This window comes from Strongylocentrotus purpuratus, unplaced genomic scaffold (assembly GCF_000002235.5).
Source record: "Strongylocentrotus purpuratus isolate Spur 01 unplaced genomic scaffold, Spur_5.0 spur5_scaffold_21, whole genome shotgun sequence".
Lineage (NCBI taxonomy): Eukaryota > Metazoa > Echinodermata > Echinoidea > Camarodonta > Strongylocentrotidae > Strongylocentrotus > Strongylocentrotus purpuratus.
The window spans coordinates 33,039,710-33,059,690 of record NW_022145607.1 but is presented as its reverse complement, the minus strand read 5'-3'; the positions used below and the strand labels follow the sequence as shown (position 1 = coordinate 33,059,690).

The window sequence follows — 19,981 nt, the reverse complement described above, 5'->3', positions numbered from 1 at the left end:
CCGACTTTCTGGTGACGAGATAACAAGATGCCGAAAGTCTTCAACCCGACTTTCTAGTGACGAAAAGAAAAGATGCCAAAACTCGTCAACCCGACTGTTTGGTGACGAAAAGACAGTATTTTGAAACTCGTCAACCGATATTCGGTAAAGAAAAGACAATATGCCGAAATTCGTTAACCCGACGTTCTGGTGACGAGATATCAAGATGCCGAAAGTCGTCAACCCGACTTTCTAGTGACGAAAAGAAAAGATGCCGGAACTCGTCAACCCGACTTTTTGGTGACGAAAAGACAGTATATCGAAACTCGTCAGCCGACATTCGGTAACGATGTCGAAACTCGTCAACCGACTTTTGTTGATGAAAAGACAAGAAGCCAAGGTGACGAATCTCGTCAATAGACATCCTGGGGACGAGAAGTAAAAATGAAAAGATGCCGAAACTTGTCAAATTGACTTTCTTGTGACGAGAATATCTGAAAGCAAGATCCAGAATCTGAAGCCTCTTTGTTACAATTAGATGAAGGTGTCAACTTTAATGAAAATATATATTATCAAAAAAAAGAAAATTTATTTTCTCATTTCAACAAATGTTGGTCAAAGGAATGGTGACGTAATCACGTATTTGTTGCCGTTGGTGCTTTAAAATTCCAGTTCGCTTGATCGTAGAATAATTAATGTATATCCATTAAACTTCTTACAATCAACGAGACCTCGACTATGAAAAAATAATTACTGAATATGCATCCATTACAAACCCAAAATCGACCACGATCCAATACATTCGTTGAATAGATAACTGGATATTCAGATTCAAAATGGGAGGAACACATATACTATTCTTTTTGTACAAATTTGTTTGAACATTTCCTATTAGTATTATATGGATACAACAAAAACGAATATTAACAGAAACTTACCGTTTGAGAGTATCATGTTTGCATGAAATGTTTCATCTAGTGTGTAGTCTCCGATGTTGACAGGTTCTGAAATTGAATGAAAAATAGTTAAGAAAGGAACAATAATGTTGGTATGAATGTGTACCCACAGGGACTTGAAAAAATATAGGGTCGACGTTGCAATCTAATTCTTCCTTTAGAATGAGTTAATCACCTTAGTCATCTAGATCATTTTCTATTGGAATAGATATTCATATAGCATATTATAGTTGATTGAATATAATGTTTGAAGCTTAAATGATATACAGTGCGTCCCAGAAAAAACGAAACCGAGAACTATCGATGTTTTATCATAACTTAGTCACGTTTATAATTAATAAATGACACATATTTGGAAAGCTTAGATCATCTTCTTTCATTTGATGCAACTCTTATAATCCACATTTCATGCATGAGTGATTTAAGTGAATATGAAGAGAGGAAACCAAAAAGTCATTTGGCGGGCGGTATCTGAATTTCAAGGAGAAAATCACATTTCCAAAAAATTGAGATTCTGCCCTTTCATATGACACCTCAATCATGAAAAATGAGCAAGGAATGGACAAATTCTGTTTGTTTAGGTAGTGCTTGCATTTCCATAATTTTATCAAACGAATTCGTTTTCACTGGCTAACTGCCGCAGCAACAAGCAGAATCGACAAAAGACTTAATTCCGTTTCGTTGACAATAAGCCATGCATGACGTCTTACGTCTACGGCTATATGTGTCATTTATTAATTATAAATGTGACTAAGTTATGATAAAACACCGATAGTTCTCGGTTTCGTTTTTTTCTGGGACGCACTGTATATGCGCATAGCGTGCTACATATACATGTAAAACCACAAACAACACGAATTGCAGAGTTTGATTAATATAAAGAAGACAGTGCTGGCCGAATGCGTATATCCACCTTCATGCTAGTATGGTGCATGTAATATATAGATGCTGACGCGCTAAGACAATAAAATCGCGACCATACGGCTAAAAACTACAAGTAAGTCACAACAGACGCGACAATCTGGGTAAATGTTTGTGTGCGTGAGGGGTCTCTAAATAGATTCAATTGATTATGCTTGGTATTGAAGCAAGTTATACCGAAGTAAACTACGAGCATTATCAAGTTTTAGAAGACAAACAAACTGCGGCTTATTGGTAGTTTTTAACGGACAGATCACAGTTTATACCTTAAGAAAAAGAAGCATAACAGCAAAAGTATGTATTCTATTTTATAATTCAATTAATGATTTGCAAAATGCATTATATTAACGTACATTGATTCCTGTGATTGATTTCTTGTCATAATTATCTATATCAATTGTTCTATTGGAATAGAAAATAAAAATAAAACTGAAACTGAAACTGAAATTGAAAATCAATGAACCGGACAGTTCTTTGATACGTACCTTCATGTACAGTAAGATACTGTCCTAGTCCGTAGCCAGTAGGATGGATGTAATCTAAGCCCACGTCCCACAGATGCTGACGTGCTAACATATCGAGGTCACGACCTATAGAGGATAAACATCAACAACACAAATAATGTTATAGCGTGGATAATACCATGCAGATAGTAGCAGTCTTTCCATGAAAATAATGGAACCGGTAGAGTTTTAAATGAAAAGAAGAGGAAGAGGTTATTACAATTTTTAGGTTCAGGTGTCGCGGTCGAGTGGTTATGTCGTCGGACTGTGGATCCCAAGGTCCGTGGTTCGAGTCCTGCCACGTGACCAACGTCCTTTGCAAGACATTAATCGAAATTTGCCAACCCCGAACCCAGGTGATTTAAATGGGGTTAATTAGGATTAATTCCTTGAAATGCTAGAGCGCTGCTATGGCAGCCATGCTAAAGCCGGGGTAATAATCGGGAGCGCCAGGAGGGTCAAATCTGACTGACATGAGCGCTGAACAAAAACCCACTATTATTATTAATGTTTTGTGGAATTTATGATCACATCTTATTCACCTGTAAATATCGATTAAAACAGGTTCATACGTGTACATTGACCACTATCTCTTGCTCGTTAGCTCACTAATGATTGACAGATGATGTCACAAGATGAATGAGATCTGAAGCATTTTCTTTGGGGGTGGAGCTTTTCCGGTCAGTGAAAGATATTTTGAAAAATATTTAAAAATCTATGAAATATATTTAGATGTTTGAATAACAAAATATGAGTTGTATGCATACCTGCACATTAACAGGAATAAACTAATATTTAGATTTCACCCGACCTTTAAGTAGGAAATCAATTGAGAAGCTTACCGTAGATATTTGCGCGAAATGATGCATTGCACAGGTCGATATGGCCTAGGAGCACTCGCGTATAGATTTCCTGAACGAAATAAATCAGAGGGGAAAGGGAACGAGAGAAGAAGGAGGGGAAAAAAATGAGAGAATGAATAGCAGAGGAAAGAGGGGGATGGATAACGATGGATATGGAGAGAGAAAGAGAGAGGTAGAGAGAGAGAGAGAGAGATAGAGGTTACAATAGAGGTTAAACAATGAGGTTATGCGAACTTTTAATAACACAGCTAAGGCAGATGTAGCCATAAAATACAGAAGCCATCATGTTTGTCCTACCTAGCAACGATCAATGTGAGGTGTGTGAAATAATTTGTAACGAGGCAATAACAAAGATTCATGCATTATCTGATTACATTACAGAAATAGTCTATTAAAAAATGTTATATTTCAGCGAAAAGGGGAAAACAGTGTAGTACACTGTGGTTTAAACATTGATAGGAAAGATATACCATCTCGAGGTCTGTTGGTTCCTGTACGTCATAGTACTTGGACACATCGACTTCCTTGGCGAAAAAGAATGCTCTCGATAAAGTTGTGGTCCCTTCTCTGTGGAAAATAAATATGATATGAAATATTACTAGCTGTCTTTATTGGAACATTGAGGAGGGATAAGAAATAATAAGGAAGAGAGATGAAGACACAGAGAGAGAGAGAGAGAGAATGAGAGAGAGAGAGAGAGAGAGAGAGAGAGTTAATTTATTTTATTTGTCGTTTTATTTTGATAGGGTAGCCCTTTCTCGACCAAGGGACCCTGTATCAACATGATCACAGACATATTTACAAAACATATAAACATACGTAAGTTATAATAAGCACATACATTAAACAAAATATATATTAAATACATTATAAATTATGTGAGGGAAAGGAGTTTGCAGTGTTTTTTTAAAAATGAATCCAGTGAGTTTAATAAACCTGAAGAAGGGGGTAATGCATTCCATATAACGGAGCCTTGGCAACAGAAAGATTTTATTCATCAACATTTGTCATTAATAACTTAGTGTTTGATCATTTATAGGCGTATTGGTATCAATATTCTTTTTCCTTCAACGATCGCTATAACATTGTACACAGCTGGAAGAAAGAAAAAGGATTTGAAAAAAAAAATCTATGAATAGACGGGGAAAATGTTGAAAAGAAGATGGCGTTTAGAATCCATTTAACAATGATAATAATTAATAGTAAATCTATTTAACAAACAAATCTGTACCTGTATTGGGCACCAATATCGTAGAGGAATATCTTGCCCGTGGTGATCGGAACACGATCATTCTCCTCCGAACTGAAATACAGAAGATTGATTTAAAAAAAGTAGTAGAAATAATAATAATACCAATAATGTATTTTGAACCTAATTGTTTGAACTGAACTTTGACCTTGTGTGAGGAAAGATTTGATGAGCTTTAATTGACCAGGAACAGGTCAATGGTAGTGGTGACATCTACAGGTCTTTAAACTTAATGGGCGTCATCATGTGTGATTCTGATAATTGTAAGATAGGTATGGTGCGCATATTAAAAGAATATTTTTAGTTTCTCCATGCGTACAATCCAAATGTTGACCATTATACATATTACAAAGTACTACATCTGATATTATACAAAATAAGGGTGATTATCATTCAAGATACGACGATATAAATTATTAACATTAAACAGCATAAAGGTACTACTAGAAATAATGACACAGCAACCGTGGTGTCATAAAGCAACCGTGGTAACATAAGGATGTTATTTATTTACCGCTTTATTCTTAAAGGAAATGGGTGGAAACTGTAAATAGACTACATAGATCAAATCAAATCAAATCGAATAAGCACAAGGTACAATGTATGTAAAGTTTTCAGGGTTACACTATGTAATTTTTTTCAAAGGAACTAGAGCCCTGAAAGGGTTTGTAAGTTGAGCTAAGAGCTCTTGGTTCTCATCGCTTCTCGATGTTTGCTCTGATCGTCTTTAGAAGGATTGTTCATTTTGATGCGTGTTTCATCTTTATTTCTGGTATAAAAATGTTTCCTCGTCTTGTAAAATACATGTTAAAATGGAGAGGTATATCTTTAAGAAGGGGGTACTTACCGGTAATAAAAGTCTGCACTGTTTGGTCCAAATGCCGAGATCGTTTCGTAACTCGGGTACATGTACGACCCTTGGTAGCTATAAGATAAGGAGAATAAAAATAACAAGATTTTTTTTTCATTGACGACTAATAAATAATTGCGTAATGATCAGTTTGGAATCAAAATGGTCAACAAAGTCTATAATAAAAGCTGTTTTCCATTTGTGCTTTCCATAATAATAATGATGGTGGGTTTTTGTATAGTGCTCATATCCGTCAGACTTGACATTCCTTGCGCTTCACAATTGCCCCGGCTTTAGCATGGCTGCCACACGACGCTCTAGCATTTCAAGGAATTAATTCCTGTCAGGTTCCCATTTACATCACCTGGGTCGAGTGTGGCAAAGTGAGATTATGCTTACTTATGTAGAGGTACTGTGGTCCAGTGGATAATTCCGGACTGTGGATCACATGGTTCATGGTTCGAATCCCGCCGTGGCAAGACATTAATCTTTATTTGCCACTCTCCATCCAGGTGATAAACGGGTACCCGGTAGGATTGGCATGTGCGCTTGTAAAATGGCGCCTTCCCAGAATACTCCCCACAGAGCGGGGCACGTTCACTATTATGTCCTGATTAGCAATTTAATCCAATGACAGGGATAATGATTATAATATTCACAATGTAAAGTTATTAGAATCGTAAAATTAAGCGCTATACAAATTTGAGTATTATTATCATTTTGTTATTATTTTTAATTTCTTGTAAATATATAGTTTTGGATTCTTGTCCGATTGCACTCGTTTAAACAGTAAAACCTGTATATAAACGAAGACGAGAAATTTGGTCTTTATAGACAAGTACAAGCAGTCACTAAGGCAGTTGTGACTATACTGATCATTAATATTTTTGGCCAAGAGAAAACACATCATCGTCACTTGAAGTAATGACACATGGGACCCGTTTCACGAAGCCCTTTTTTCAATGACAAATGAAACAAATCAGTGACAAATCTGCTGATAAGCAATCAGAATGAAGGATTTTACTAGTTTATAACAAAAACTGTTATTTTGTCACTGATGAAAAGTTTTGTGAAATGGGGCCCTGGTATTTTGCACAACTTTCCGGTATGTTTTTTTCTTCTTCAAAGAAGTTGATCGCTTACTCTCGTATAGTCTGCAGTCTCTCGGCCGCCATGTATTCCGTCAAAACTTCCGCATTGCCCACCGCGGGATCCTATTGGAATAGAGAAAGTAGTTACTTACATTGTTGACTTCAAATTAATTTGTGCGCTTGAAGCCCCGCCCCTGATCCCTGCCAACAATCAGTAAGGATTTACCGTTAGAAAATGATCAGCCTGGCCCAATATTATAGTTTTATAAGGTCCTTTAAGTAACGAAGGGGCTATGTCTTATACAGAACTGCGATTCATCCAAATAGATCGCAAGTCCCTTAATCAATTGCGAACTTGCAATGTATAATCACATAGTTTCGAGTGACATTAACAAACATTTTATTATAGTGACGACGCCATCGTTATGTATCACGCGTACCTTCTTGCATGATGGTTTCCAGACATTTACCAACAAAAACAACAACAACTACGACAAAAAAATATAAACAGAAAATAACAACATTTTCGTTGGTCCAGACGTTACGAACATTTGGCAGCCCAGCTACACCCCCTCCCCCATTTTCAATTTCTTGCCTTTCAACTTAAAACTTAATTAAAATATAAAAAAGGGAGGAGCAACACTGAATTCTTTCCTTGCCATCGATTAGTTTTATTGTAGAAACACTGGTCAAGGGTATCCATGAAAGGATATCATTTTAAGAAAAAAAACATTCCTATTAATAAGCCAGACCTCAGTCACACCAACGAGACCGACAGCAGACCAACTACAGACCGATTAAACAATTACATTATCCCCTATGGCCGAAAATCGGCGGTTTGGTGTCGGTACGGAGGTCGGGTTCGGGGTGTAACTGGGGTATGAAAGGAGAATCTTCCGGGGAAGCGGTGAGGTTATTAAGGAGAAAAGGAAGACTGTTAAAGCCTATCTGCACTAGTTTGGCCAGGAGGGATTAGACCTCCCTGCAAGGTCACTGACAGGTGGTTATCTCATCAAATCAGCTCTCAATTTTCATAATAAAAAGGGATCATGTGGGATCATGGGGACCAACGGGTACCGGCTTATGCATTATTTGCTACATAGAGGGCGCAAGTAGCTATAAGTAGTGCAGTGGGGCATTAATACTTACATTCATATCCTCTATCAGTCCTTGCATCCATGTGACCATTTCTATCATTGTTGACGATTCAATTAGCTAGAATAAAAAAAAACCAAACAGCAAAAACAAGATTTTAGTGTAACAATGTACATTTTAAAACTTCTGTGCCACATTTCCAATATAACCCAATATTTCAAGGTCAAATGAACAAGATCAAATGAACAAATTTATATTTTTGTTTCTTACCATCGCTTCTTTCATGACTTCTACTTCTACATCGTTCTTGGTAGCTTTCATTAGAAGAATGGGAGATGGCTCCATGATGTATTTCCTCTGCAATGAAGAAGAAGATAAACTAAACAACCAAAACCCTCAAGACATAGGCATGGCACAAATTAAATTCGAAGTTATATAAATTAAACTATTGAAGCTGAACGTGACTTAAAGGTAAAGTTGAGTTCTGGTCATGCGATTGCATTGTGAAAAAAAATGCGTGGAATCCATCAGAAAAGGTTGATCATCTAGCATATAAGTATTGTGTGTACGGTAAGGTTCGGGAGTCATCAAAATGATAAGAATGTTGGCACCGTCTTGATAAAGGTAACAAACACTGTATAGAGAAAGATGTATATGGGACTACACAAACATGTGGCATAAAAATTGGGCCTCATTTTTAAGCTGTTTCTCGTCATATTTAGAATATGAAGGCATTTGAAGAGCCATGCTTTTCAGGGAACATTTTTTCTTTGAAGTTTTTCCATACTTGCATAATAACAATGAAAATGCTTATAAATTATTTTTCACCTCTTCCCAGAACCCAACCCTCTCTTTAAGTATTAACAAAAAAAATTCATTACAGTAGAGAATGAGCTGCAAATTTGTATACGCAAACGTAAACAAGAGCGACACTCCTAACATAGGGTGCAAATTTGAACTTAACAAAGGTGAAATTTGCACCCTGGACAAAACATTGCTCCTCAAGAGGGGACAATGTGCACATTGAGGGCGCACTCTGCATGGAAAAGAGGACTTTGGCCTCTGCAACTGGCTCCAAAGTCCTAGTTCATTAAAAAAGTAGCGAAGATACTATTTTTGAAATGATAATTCTTACGTCATCACTGTCGATTTTGTTCATGATAGCATTGTATACAAAGTAGCTGGATGAATTGCTGAACCAAATTTTCTCGGAGGTGACCAGATTGTTGTCGATAGTCAAATCGTTGTAGAAAGAAGAAAGTCCTTTGGCAGTGATACACGTGGAGCGATCTGAACCTGCCAATGTTATACATACGATTAAAGATCAAAATATGAAGTTCTGCAAGAAAGAGGGGAAGATGTATTTAACTAGTTAAATACATGTATGTGCGCATAGTATTTAGAAACTGACATTTGCATAGCGGTTTCGCACAAACTCTCTTGCATATAAAGGTTGCGTTTACACGCATCTCGATTTTAGACAATTATTATCGCATATCTGCGACTCGATTTTTCGTTATTAGTTTTGTTGTTTGTGTTTTTTCCCTGTTGTTTAAACAAAACGTTTAGTGAAGGAGTTACGCGTTGGGATATATATCCCAGTCTGATACCCATTTCTAGCCTGATTTTCACCGGATGCATCCGGACGCATCCGATGAAACGGCCAGTATTAATGCTACAGAGGAGAAAAAGGCGATTAAATAGCCGATGAAAAGAAGAGAAATAGACGATTAAATTCTCATTCTATCGGTGTGACACCGACGAAGCAGCCACTGTGAAAGCGTTCGGGAGAAAACACCGATTAAAATGGTCAAAGGTCGCAGTGTACGCGCGCTTTATCGTAACCAGCTGTGTTTGTTGACTTATGGTTCAACATGCTGCATGCTAGCTAGATGGAGCGCGGGCTTAATAATTACGCAATAATGTTTCACTTCCGGCAAGGGTTCGCCACAGCGAGTGAATTTCGCCGGCAGTATGAAAGCGACAGGGAGAAAACGGCAGTTTCACCTTTGTTTACATAAGGAAAATTCAATCGGTATTTTCATCGGTGTGACTCCGATAGAAGCCAGTTTGAAAGCAGATTGATATAGTGTTTTTTTTAAGGATATCTTAAATACTATGCTCTCGGTAGCATGTTTTTGTTTTCTTGCGTTACTTGTTCGCTTGCTAGTTAGCGAATTATGGAGTACAAAGCAACTTACCACCCACCTAGTATATATACGACTGTGCTGCCAACACTAGTCGAAATGTCGCACCGATACCCCTAGACTTAAAGGGAGTGTAGCTTGGCAAATACTGGTTAACGCCATCTACATCCACATCTTATTGGACAACTGCACGTAAACAAATGGACTTGATTTAACGGTAGTCAGCAACTTGATCTCTACATGGTCAGTGTTCGCGAAACAGATCAAAGTTCTCCTCACGCTTCGGTTTCGCGTATGTTGCACGCACGTGATTGCTGCGGTCGCGTCGTCCGTAGTCCTATGTACCCGATTGACCCCGAGTCAGGCCACGGGAAAGACACGTAGTCTCGTCAGTCTACAATCCCTTTAACTCATATAGCCTGCCATAAGGCATTCGCAGCATTCGTAATAGCAGTTATGGTTCATGCTTATTGGACTGTGCTGTGTGTTTTGCACTCGCTATTAATAGAACCATGGCGTTAATCAGATTATCTCCAAAACAAACTGGCACGGTGGGATTTGGGGCTTGGCACAATGGGGATTAGCCCTGTGGCACGATAAGAGTTAATTGACTTTGTAATAAATCACAATATAATATTTCCTTGAGGGAATGATAGCTTACCACACTGCTCAGAATCCAGCTCCAAGTGCTGTCGGATCTCAGGGTAGCGTTCATTATCCAGTCTCACTCCAGTATCGTACAAGTACAGACTACAAACAAAAAGAATGGGGAAAGATCGGGTCAAGCTCGCTATCCATAAGGACCGCTATTCACAAGGACCGCTATCCATAACGCGTGCCTAAATGAATAGCGTTCCTTTATGAATAGCGTTCCTTACGAAAAGCGAGCAGACCCGGAAAGATCGAAGCATCAGCAGCGTTATTTTACTGTCAATACTGCCTTTGGAACAGCAGTGATTTTAAGATTGTAATATCAAATTCATGACATCTTTTGACAAAAAACTGCAGCTGGAGTTTCATGATGACTAAAAATCCATTTGAAAATGCCAAAACTTTGAAATGGAAATGTTCAATGAAGAAAAACAATCGCATTAAAGAAAACAATATCACTATAATTATGCCCTACGATTTCGTTTAAACAGGACTGCACTACTCGTAGCTACTTGCGCCCTATATATAGCAAACAATGCCTAAGCGGTACCCGTTTGTCCCCCATGATCATGCATGATCATGCCTGTCAGTGATCGTGCAGGGAGGTCTAATCCCTCCTGGCCAAACTAGTGCAGACAGGCTTTAATTCGCCTTAGAGAAATGATTGGTATTGTTGACAAAAAAGATAACTTACTAGATGTAGCTGAATCCGATGACTGCATATGATATAAAGACAGGGTTATATGGGACATCTTCTCCGCGGAGATTAAACAACCCTGTAACCATAGTGATGTAAAAGAAAATAAAGATAAAATACTAGGGTGTCAGCAAGATTACAAATACTGAGTTTGATCTTAAGATAATGTCAAACATAATCTAAACGATCTTAACGATACAGAAGATAGTAGTTATCAACAAGTCGTCGTTTTAGTCTTTTTGTCACCTTTTGTAGATTTCGTTCTGTCTACATATACATACATGTTGATATTTATATAGCGCCTTTACATAAACATTCTCAGAGCGCTTTACATCAGTAAATAAAAACAGAATAATTATATGCTCCCCAAGTGCATTACACTCTAAAAATAACAATTACAAAGAAAACAAATGAGTTTTTAGATGTCTACCTTCTAGCTATACCGTCATATACATGTAGAAAATGGATGATGTTGATGATGATAATAAAGATGATATAGTTATTGATTATGATCACGATGATGATGATAGTGACGAGGTGGATGGCCATGATAATGGTGATGATAATGGTTATGATTGTCTTCATAATGAGGACGGTTTGATGATAATGGTGGTGCAGATAATAATCGTGATGATAACGATGATGAAGTTGTTGATGGTTGTTGTAGTCGTGGCGGTAGGGGCGCTTTTGCTGCTACTTTTGACTGTGGCGGTGATGAGGGTAATGATGATGAATGTGATGATTTTAAGAGTAGTTGTGGTGATGAGATGATGATGATGATAAAGTTGATGTCTATGGTAGATGAGGCGGTGAAGGGGATGATGATGATGATGATGATTATGGTGAGGATGATTATGATGATGAAGATGTTAGCGATGGTGATGACAATGATGATGATGATGATGACGATGATGATGATGATGATGACAATGACGGTGGTGGTGACGATGATGATGATGATGATTATGACAATGATGATGATGATGATGATGATGACGATGATGATGATGATGATGATGATGATGACAATGATGATGATGATGATGATGGTGATGAAGATGATGATGACAATGACGGTGGTGATGATGATAATGATGATGATACTGATGATTAAAATTATAAAAGTGTAGTACCAGGATTGTCAAGTGTTGACAGATACATGTATGAGCTCTATATACGGGAACCCACAATGATGATGATGGTTAATGATAATGAGGATGAGGATGATGTCACTCTCAGCTACTTACATGCAATCTCGTCAAGCCCTGTAATGACGAGCAGATCGCAATCTCTCTCTGCCATTATTTGTCGGACATTCTTGTAGTCCGGGTTATCAGGAATCGACTGGAAAATCTTCTGCCTCCACGTATAACCTGGCCAGAAAAAGAAAAAGAAAATCCCAAATAGAGGACGGTAGATCAATCATACTAATCGTTTGATCATCCTGTCTACTAACTAATTAGCATGTCAATTAAAGCGATCACTTAAAGTAGACACACGGAGAATCAAAAGTGTTTTGGATTGATGCAAAACTCATATCATTGCGAAGGGGAAGCCTTACTGATCAAATACAACAACTCTCCTCTTCAAAATATGTTTGGGGCCCGCAGTAATCAACTCTCAAAAACGTTAGTTCTGAGATCCAGATTTTCTACCTTCAGCGGTCCTTTGTAGAGCGTCAATATTTGTGACGACACGGCTGGCTAGCTGCAGACTAATACACGCGCGACTCCGGTACTGAGCTGTTTGTCCAGTGTATGACGTCACTATTCAGAGCTCGCCACGCTCGTGTGTTTGGCTTACGTTCAGGGGCGTTCGGGGGTCTAAGAAGGGTCTTGAAAAAAAATGCATTTTCCGCCTTTCCATGATATCTATATGATTTTTCAGCAAATTATTCGTGTTTTTCAAGAGAAAATCTTTCCATCCATATGTAATTTGTTCTAATTATCAGTTGTAGTGAATTTTTCTTTGTGTAGCTCCTTTAACGAGCTGTCCATCATTACATTTTAATCTATTGCCCATAACAATTCTCGATTTACAAGGTGAAATTGGCTGAAATCATATCTGAGAAGTTATTTACAAGTCAAATCAAAACCCTCTCTATCCTTCGTTGACATGATTACGCGATGCAGAGTCCATGGTGTATTCCCCTTAACCAATAATGTATCCAACCCCATCCTTTACGATATATACCGACTTTCAAAGTCTCAAATTCACTGCGTATTAAATGCTCAAAATTATTGTCACCATTCTCGGAACTCGACCTTCTCTATCAAAGCCCATTTTTTAGTTTACCGCTATCTTACCTGCCATGAAGTCGTTCTGCACCTCTAGTTTCTCCCCGGGATAAGGGTCTTTCGGGCTCTCTAGATCTTCCCAGATTAGGTCGACCAGGTTGTGTTCTTCGTCGTGGGTTCGAAACTGCATGGTCCGAGTCTCCAGATGGTTCGTCTCGGTCAGCTCCAACCAGTTCCCTAAAGAGAGAGATAGAGAGAGAGGGAGTTAGAGAGAGAGAGAGAGAGAGAGAGAGAGAGAGAAAGGGGGGGGGGGAGAGAGAGAGAGAGAGAGAGAGAGGGAGATAAGCTCATTATATATCTCATTAACTCAGCTCTCAACTAACATAAGAAAAAGAGGATCATGGGGGACCAACAGGCACCAATTGGGGAAGTTTTCTATATAGAGGGTGCAAGTACATGTAGCTACAAGTAGGACAGTGGGGCTTTAAAGCACTGCTGCTACACCGACGAATTATAATGTTACTAATAAATGCACTAGATGGTGCCAGAATACCAAGAGGGTAGTTGAGGAGAATGGGGTGACCGGGGGGTACAAAATGTAGAGGTACACACATATTTTTCTAGATTTATAACCAGAAAAAAACAGTTATCCACCACTCTGTCAAAGGGGAATAACCTAATGAATCGCCAATACTTTTAAAGATAACTTTAATTAAAAAAAGGCATCTCCACAATCTTGTTCAGGAGTCAATTACTAGTGTAGTCGGAGTAATTTAGCTAGGATCAATGCCCCCTCCCCCTTCCCCGATCCATCACCCACTACTGCTACTATGAATAATGAAAGACTTGCTTTTTATATTATTTTCCTTAATTTTGTTTTCTTCAATCCTCTATCGGTATTTTACTATTGATTCTAGACTTGTGGCTGAAACGTACCCTTGATACGTTCATCATGCAAAATATACCAACTTACCCCTATTTCTGAACTCTTCTTAAAAAATGATTGGAAATGACACCACAACACAAATGTATTATAATATTCTTCTATTAAAAATGATCTTATATCTTGATACCTACCATTCGCTTTATCCAAATCGTATTCTAACTTTCTTGACTTACTGTAAGGCATGAGGCGGGGATCGAAACCGACTTGTGATCCGGCAGGCATGCCAGCTCCGGGGATGAAATTGATGTCGTCCGGATCGGTTGTCCGGTCATCCCGGATTATCCACTCCCAGGGGGTCAGAAAATCATCATCACCTGCATGGTCAGTGACGTTTAATAACAAGAAAATTAGAATATTGCAAAATTAATGTTAGAAAACTTAAATCATGGCAAATACTAGAAAAGTTCTGAAGTCCACCCTGATATTAGGGGATTTGAAAAGAAGTAGAAAATGAGAGGAACAGGTTAGTCAAATTTTGAGCAAAATCTGATTAAAAATAAGAAAATTATGAATTTTTAAAGTTGCAATCAATCAAACAAAAATTAGCGACTCTGTTTACTCTGTATACAGAAATTCAGAAATGTCTATTTTTGCCCTATAGAAAATTTCAAATGATACATGCATTCTAAATATAATTGTTGAAAATATTGTTGCCCTGTATAAAACAAATCTATTCCACCATCAATAACTAATAAAGTAAAAGTGAATGAAATTTTCTGTACAGATCGAAATAAAAAGGAGCTCGCAAGATACGTCACAGAGTTTCCAATTTGTGTTTGATTGATCGCAACATAAACAAATAATTAGTTTTTTATTTTCAATCGGATTTTGCTCAAACATTCACTGACATGTTTCTCTCATTTTTATGCTTCTTCTAATATCAACTTAAAATCAGGGTGGACTTACCCTTTAATAACGTGCGATTAGTTTTAATTCTAATTGTTGTAATTGTCTTATAAACATATTTCTATTCCGTATTAAATGTTCAAAGTATTCAATTAACATGGATAGACTATGATGGATATGATTCGAAGTAGGAAGTTAAATGATATGCACGGAGTCGTAATATTTCATAAGGCCTATAGGCATAAAACATATAGCCACAATACAATAATTCCGATTTCTCCAACCCCCTGCCACCCAAATCAGAAAACATGCCCCACTTAAAAAATGTAAACAAATATTTATTGCATACATTTTTTAACCTCATCAAATCCTCAGTAAACAAGCCTTTTCCCTTGTGTTATAAAATACGACATATACAAAAATATGTACTTCTCTGTGGAGTAGGGGGTTCTGTGAATATTAATAGTAGATATTTTAGAAAATTAAAGAAAATTATAACATTATATCAGAATAGATCAAATTAAATCAAATCAAATCAAGAATCATACCGAGGATCATAATTTGCCAGTTACAATCTAACTGCTGCTGTGCAAGTAGCTCAAACTGAGGCTCCGTCCAGATCGCTGCTCCCCACTCTAGGGTGACGATGGCAAAACCTATGTGACAAAGAGGAGGAGGCGGGGGGGGGGGGATTATATAGAGAGTGAATGAAGTGTTGGGGGGGGGATTCCCCTAAAACGATACATCACAATATCCGCATAATTCAATTTGGTTGGTTGGTCGTTTGATTTTACCCGACTGCTAAGAAAGCATATAATATATGCTTGTAAGTAGGTAACCAAGGGACCCATGACTTTTTAAAAGCTGACAGTCCTCTCCGATGGACTTGGTAATGAGGATTACTGCCTTTCATACTAAATGGCACTAGCATATGGACCTGGTTTCGAACCCGGGACCTTCCTGTTACGAAACCACGAACTTCTCTAATTCATTCTTATAACCTCATATTGATGAGTGAGAATGTATTCACTTTGATGTCACTGATGGTGCGTTTGCAAAAAAGTTGAGTTGCAATCGATTGAAAATGTGCAATTAATCGCAAGACTTACGCTTGATTTGGGGCATTTGCAATTGATTGCAACTTTCTTGCATTAGAGTGTTGATAACATTTCACGTTTGTATGATGAGTATTAGTAGCTCCTTTTGAATCAAACTGGATGTCGAAAGTGACACAAATCATCGACTTTTATTCTAATCATGATTCGAAACTGACGAAACTCGATTCGAACGCTGCTTTTAAAATTTCTTAAGCACGGTCACTGCTCCAAGTGTGAGAATATTGGAATCATAGATGGTTTATAGCATCATGACCCAAAAAACAATCTATGTCTCGATAAATGTTTCGTATAGTACCTTGTGTTCCGTTGAAGCCAGACATAAAATAGATTCGTCTGTCGGGATCGGCTGGGTATTCACTCTGAAAAAATAAAATAAAAAGTTTATGTGATAAAGACGGAGGGCTTCATTGGACTGACTAATTGATTGATTTATTTATTTATTTATTTATTTATTATATCATTTTGTAATGATCGTTAATCAAATTCTAATTTTGTGTCTTTGTTTATGTTCATGTTCGGCACCAGCCAATGAGGAGAGCCTCTCGACAGGATTCCCAATCCTTTTAGCCAATCCACAGGCACTGGCTGTTACCCATTATCTTTTCTCTTTATTGTTTCTACTGATGTGTGTGTTAAATTGTATTCTCCTGGATATTAAATGATTGAATGAATTTAAATAAAAGGGGGAGAAATGATAATAGGCACGAAAGCCTTTTGTTTCCGATGATTTTATTTCTCATGCAAAACATGAATAAGTATATTACAAAAAATATACAATGTAACGACAACTAAAACAGAAATAGCAAGAGAAAAGAGGAACTAACTAGAAGCAGAGCTTGTTGCAATATTAGTTCCTCAGATGCTGTTTTTCAATATATCTTGAACAAAGTATACTTAGAAAATCAACAAATTAAAAAAATATGTAACAAAGAAGTTATGAATTTTTGGTGAAAAAATAAAAAAAATTAAAGAGTGGAAAATGGAGAAAAATAGTAGAAGGCAGAAAGAAGGAAAGATAAAAAAGAAAGAAAAAAAGAGAAAAAGACTTACCCCATGGGCATCGTATCCAGGGATGATATAAGCCTCGTACTGGAATAGATTCGTCCTCATCTCAGTCCTTAGGCGATCTAACTTCACATCAGAGATGACCGTGGTTGGTGGATAATACTAGCGGGAGAGAAAGGGGTGTGTACAACACCGAATTCTTTCATGGTTGCATTTGAAAATAATAACAATAATAATAATATCGAAAATAATTTCGCTAGTGACATTTGTTTGTCTCGCAATGTATGGTCAACAAGGGATCAAAGATCACGATGTTTCGTTCGCCGATGCAACACTTCGTCAGGTGATAAAATATAATAATAATAGTAAAACGGTGCTTATAAAGCGCTTTCCATCGAAGTCTCTAAGTGCTAGAAAGGTTATATTCTGAATGGCTGATTATGAAGTTAATTCGGATGAATACACGGTAATATTGAGTTTTGGAAACATCCCAATGAAATTGTATCGTGAGTGACTAAACCTTGCCGCAAATCAAAAATGCCGAACATAAACTTAAGACATAAAAATAAAATAATGAGAGCTTTGAAGTTTTGGGGTTTATGTATAATGGGACAAGGCACACATAATGTGACACCAATTAATATATATATATACGTTTTTCGGATCCAGCCTCTCGTGTGGGACGGGGGGGGGGGGGGTATACAGAGGGCGTTTTATCCGACGTAAATGATTTCAGAATCCATCGGCCCTCCCATGCAAGGCCCCATAATATAGGTGGCGTGAATTTTCTTTAGCCGGGATATAACAATTTTGGTTATGGAAAGCTTAATTTTGTACAAAGTGGGTGTGTGTGTGTTGGGGGGGGGGGGGGGTAGCCGTGGGCGTGTCGTATTGCCTGAACAGGCATGTGTATACAAAATAATACGGATTAAAGGGACAAAGTTTGTTAGGTTTATGTTCCTGACCCATCGAATGATGAGATGGTAACACTTTGAATTTTATAAGAAGGCCTAAAATAGCCAAAAATAATAATTAAAAAAACAAAGGAGAAATTAATGATAATAATGACAATCATAGCGAGCGCAAATGTATCCACCTTTCCAATGAAATGCTATTAATAAAAGAAAATGAATGATAAGAAAGAAAACATAAAACTGCAATCTCACCGGTGGGCTCACATCGCAGTTTCTGACATCGAGAGGTGCTCTCTTCTTCCTCGAGTGAACCTGCCGATCACCAGCTTGGGCGTTGCCAATCAACAGAGCTGTAGCGATCATAATTATTTGGGGGCAAACATTTATGAATTATATTTGTATTAATTTCATGTGTTTACATGACAGTGCTAGTAGTTTGTTCACTACCTTGTACTAGCTTCACCCAACTTTCTTTCTTGTTTCTTGATTTGATTTTGTTTGGCAATCAGTCACAGTTGACTATTTTTTCCACACACTATTTTATGAATTATTTATATATATACATATGTACAATTTCATGTCATTATTTTTTTTAAGGGGGGGGGGGGGTAAGTGTGGTTCTTTAATTCATTTTCTTCATGTGCCTCGATTAAATTCATTTATGATTGACTACATATAGACGAGCACAAAACTTGAGGAGGTGCAAAATTATACAGTACATCAGTACTCTTGAATAGTATAGGCTATATATATATATATATATATATATGACACGAATGATCAATCGTTGATGAGGTCCGCGATCTCTCTCTCTCTCTCTCTCTCTCTTTTTTTTTGGGGGGGGGGGGAGCGGGCTTGTTGGTTCTTGTATTCATTTTCGTACTGTGCCTCGATTAATGAAATAAATTATAATCAGAAGATAATTGGAGGGGGATTGAAGAATTTTGTGTGGGCGTTTGAACCCCAAAGCCCCCTCTATAGAACAGCTACTGAATATGATATGATTGCCAATAAGTCATTAAATACTTAACCTAAGAGCCAAAGTTCAAGTGCATGTTTCTTAAATTGATTACATCCAATTCAATTTCCTAGCATTAGATATGCCATGGGTATACAATATAACTGTTTGAAAACACACATACGCATACAGTACAGACAGTTCATAACATGCACACAAAATGGCGGTATATCCATTTATCATAGAATAACTAGATATATAAGATACTAGACAATCACCAAGAATGATATATATCACTGACTACCTACTGATGATTGTACAGAAGCGTCCATGGCGCCATTAATTAGGGAGAACGTGAATTTAAGAAATGTAATGGTAAAACGGGTTCTTCTTACCTGCGACTGCTACCAAAACCGTGACATGTACCTTCATGGTTGCCATAGTCTTCTTATCAATATAGCCAAAGAAATAATAATCCAGTAAAATAATCCAATATTTTGGTTTTTATTATGAGCCGTTAGTTTCGAGAGGAAAAGACCCTGCTCAACCAATAAGCATACGATGTATAGACACCCGTATGCATAGGCGTGCGTGCGCCGTGCAGTCAAATGTTCAATGTTATTTCAATCTGGTTAATAATTTACAGATAAATAAACAAACCCCGCGAATTTTTGTTTGGGAACGGTTAGGAAGGTGGTACAGCATGTATATCACACTATCTCATATTATGATTCATAGTCTGTACCTATTGAGACAATATTTGATGATAAGCCCTTTTATAATGTCGAGTATTTGTTATGCAGTTCTGTTTTAGTCATTAGGGACTTTTAGATTTGCACGTTGTCAGCTTTGACTGCAACGTGTGACGTCATTTTAAGGCACTGCGCATGCGTTACGACGTCTCAGTCGGCGATCGAGAATGCGTCAACCTTCATTTTCCTAAATCTAGTACATA

The 19,981-nt window shown here is 37.5% G+C and overlaps 1 protein-coding gene across 3 annotated transcripts in view; it reads right to left on the bottom strand.

The window, feature by feature from the left end:
- LOC577272 (xaa-Pro aminopeptidase 1) overlaps positions 1–19,576 on the bottom strand; it is a 32,316-nt gene extending 12,740 nt beyond the window's left edge. For all 3 annotated transcript variants that reach the window (XM_030994551.1, XM_030994554.1, XM_030994553.1), the window contains exons 1-20: positions 19,422–19,576; positions 18,321–18,418; positions 17,200–17,316; positions 16,445–16,508; positions 15,580–15,687; positions 14,359–14,499; positions 13,309–13,476; positions 12,250–12,375; positions 11,000–11,081; positions 10,316–10,404; positions 8,643–8,803; positions 7,778–7,864; positions 7,562–7,627; positions 6,465–6,535; positions 5,319–5,396; positions 4,454–4,525; positions 3,693–3,789; positions 3,202–3,271; positions 2,342–2,446; positions 918–983 (exon numbers count right to left, since the gene is read on the bottom strand). In XM_030994551.1, coding sequence (XP_030850411.1) covers positions 918–983; positions 2,342–2,446; positions 3,202–3,271; positions 3,693–3,789; positions 4,454–4,525; positions 5,319–5,396; positions 6,465–6,535; positions 7,562–7,627; positions 7,778–7,864; positions 8,643–8,803; positions 10,316–10,404; positions 11,000–11,081; positions 12,250–12,375; positions 13,309–13,476; positions 14,359–14,499; positions 15,580–15,687; positions 16,445–16,508; positions 17,200–17,316; positions 18,321–18,418; positions 19,422–19,467 — 1,912 coding nt within the window. In that variant the 5' untranslated portion in view covers positions 19,468–19,576. The remainder of the gene's footprint in view (positions 1–917; positions 984–2,341; positions 2,447–3,201; positions 3,272–3,692; positions 3,790–4,453; positions 4,526–5,318; positions 5,397–6,464; positions 6,536–7,561; positions 7,628–7,777; positions 7,865–8,642; positions 8,804–10,315; positions 10,405–10,999; positions 11,082–12,249; positions 12,376–13,308; positions 13,477–14,358; positions 14,500–15,579; positions 15,688–16,444; positions 16,509–17,199; positions 17,317–18,320; positions 18,419–19,421) is intronic.
- Between the last annotated feature and the right edge of the window lie 405 nt (positions 19,577–19,981).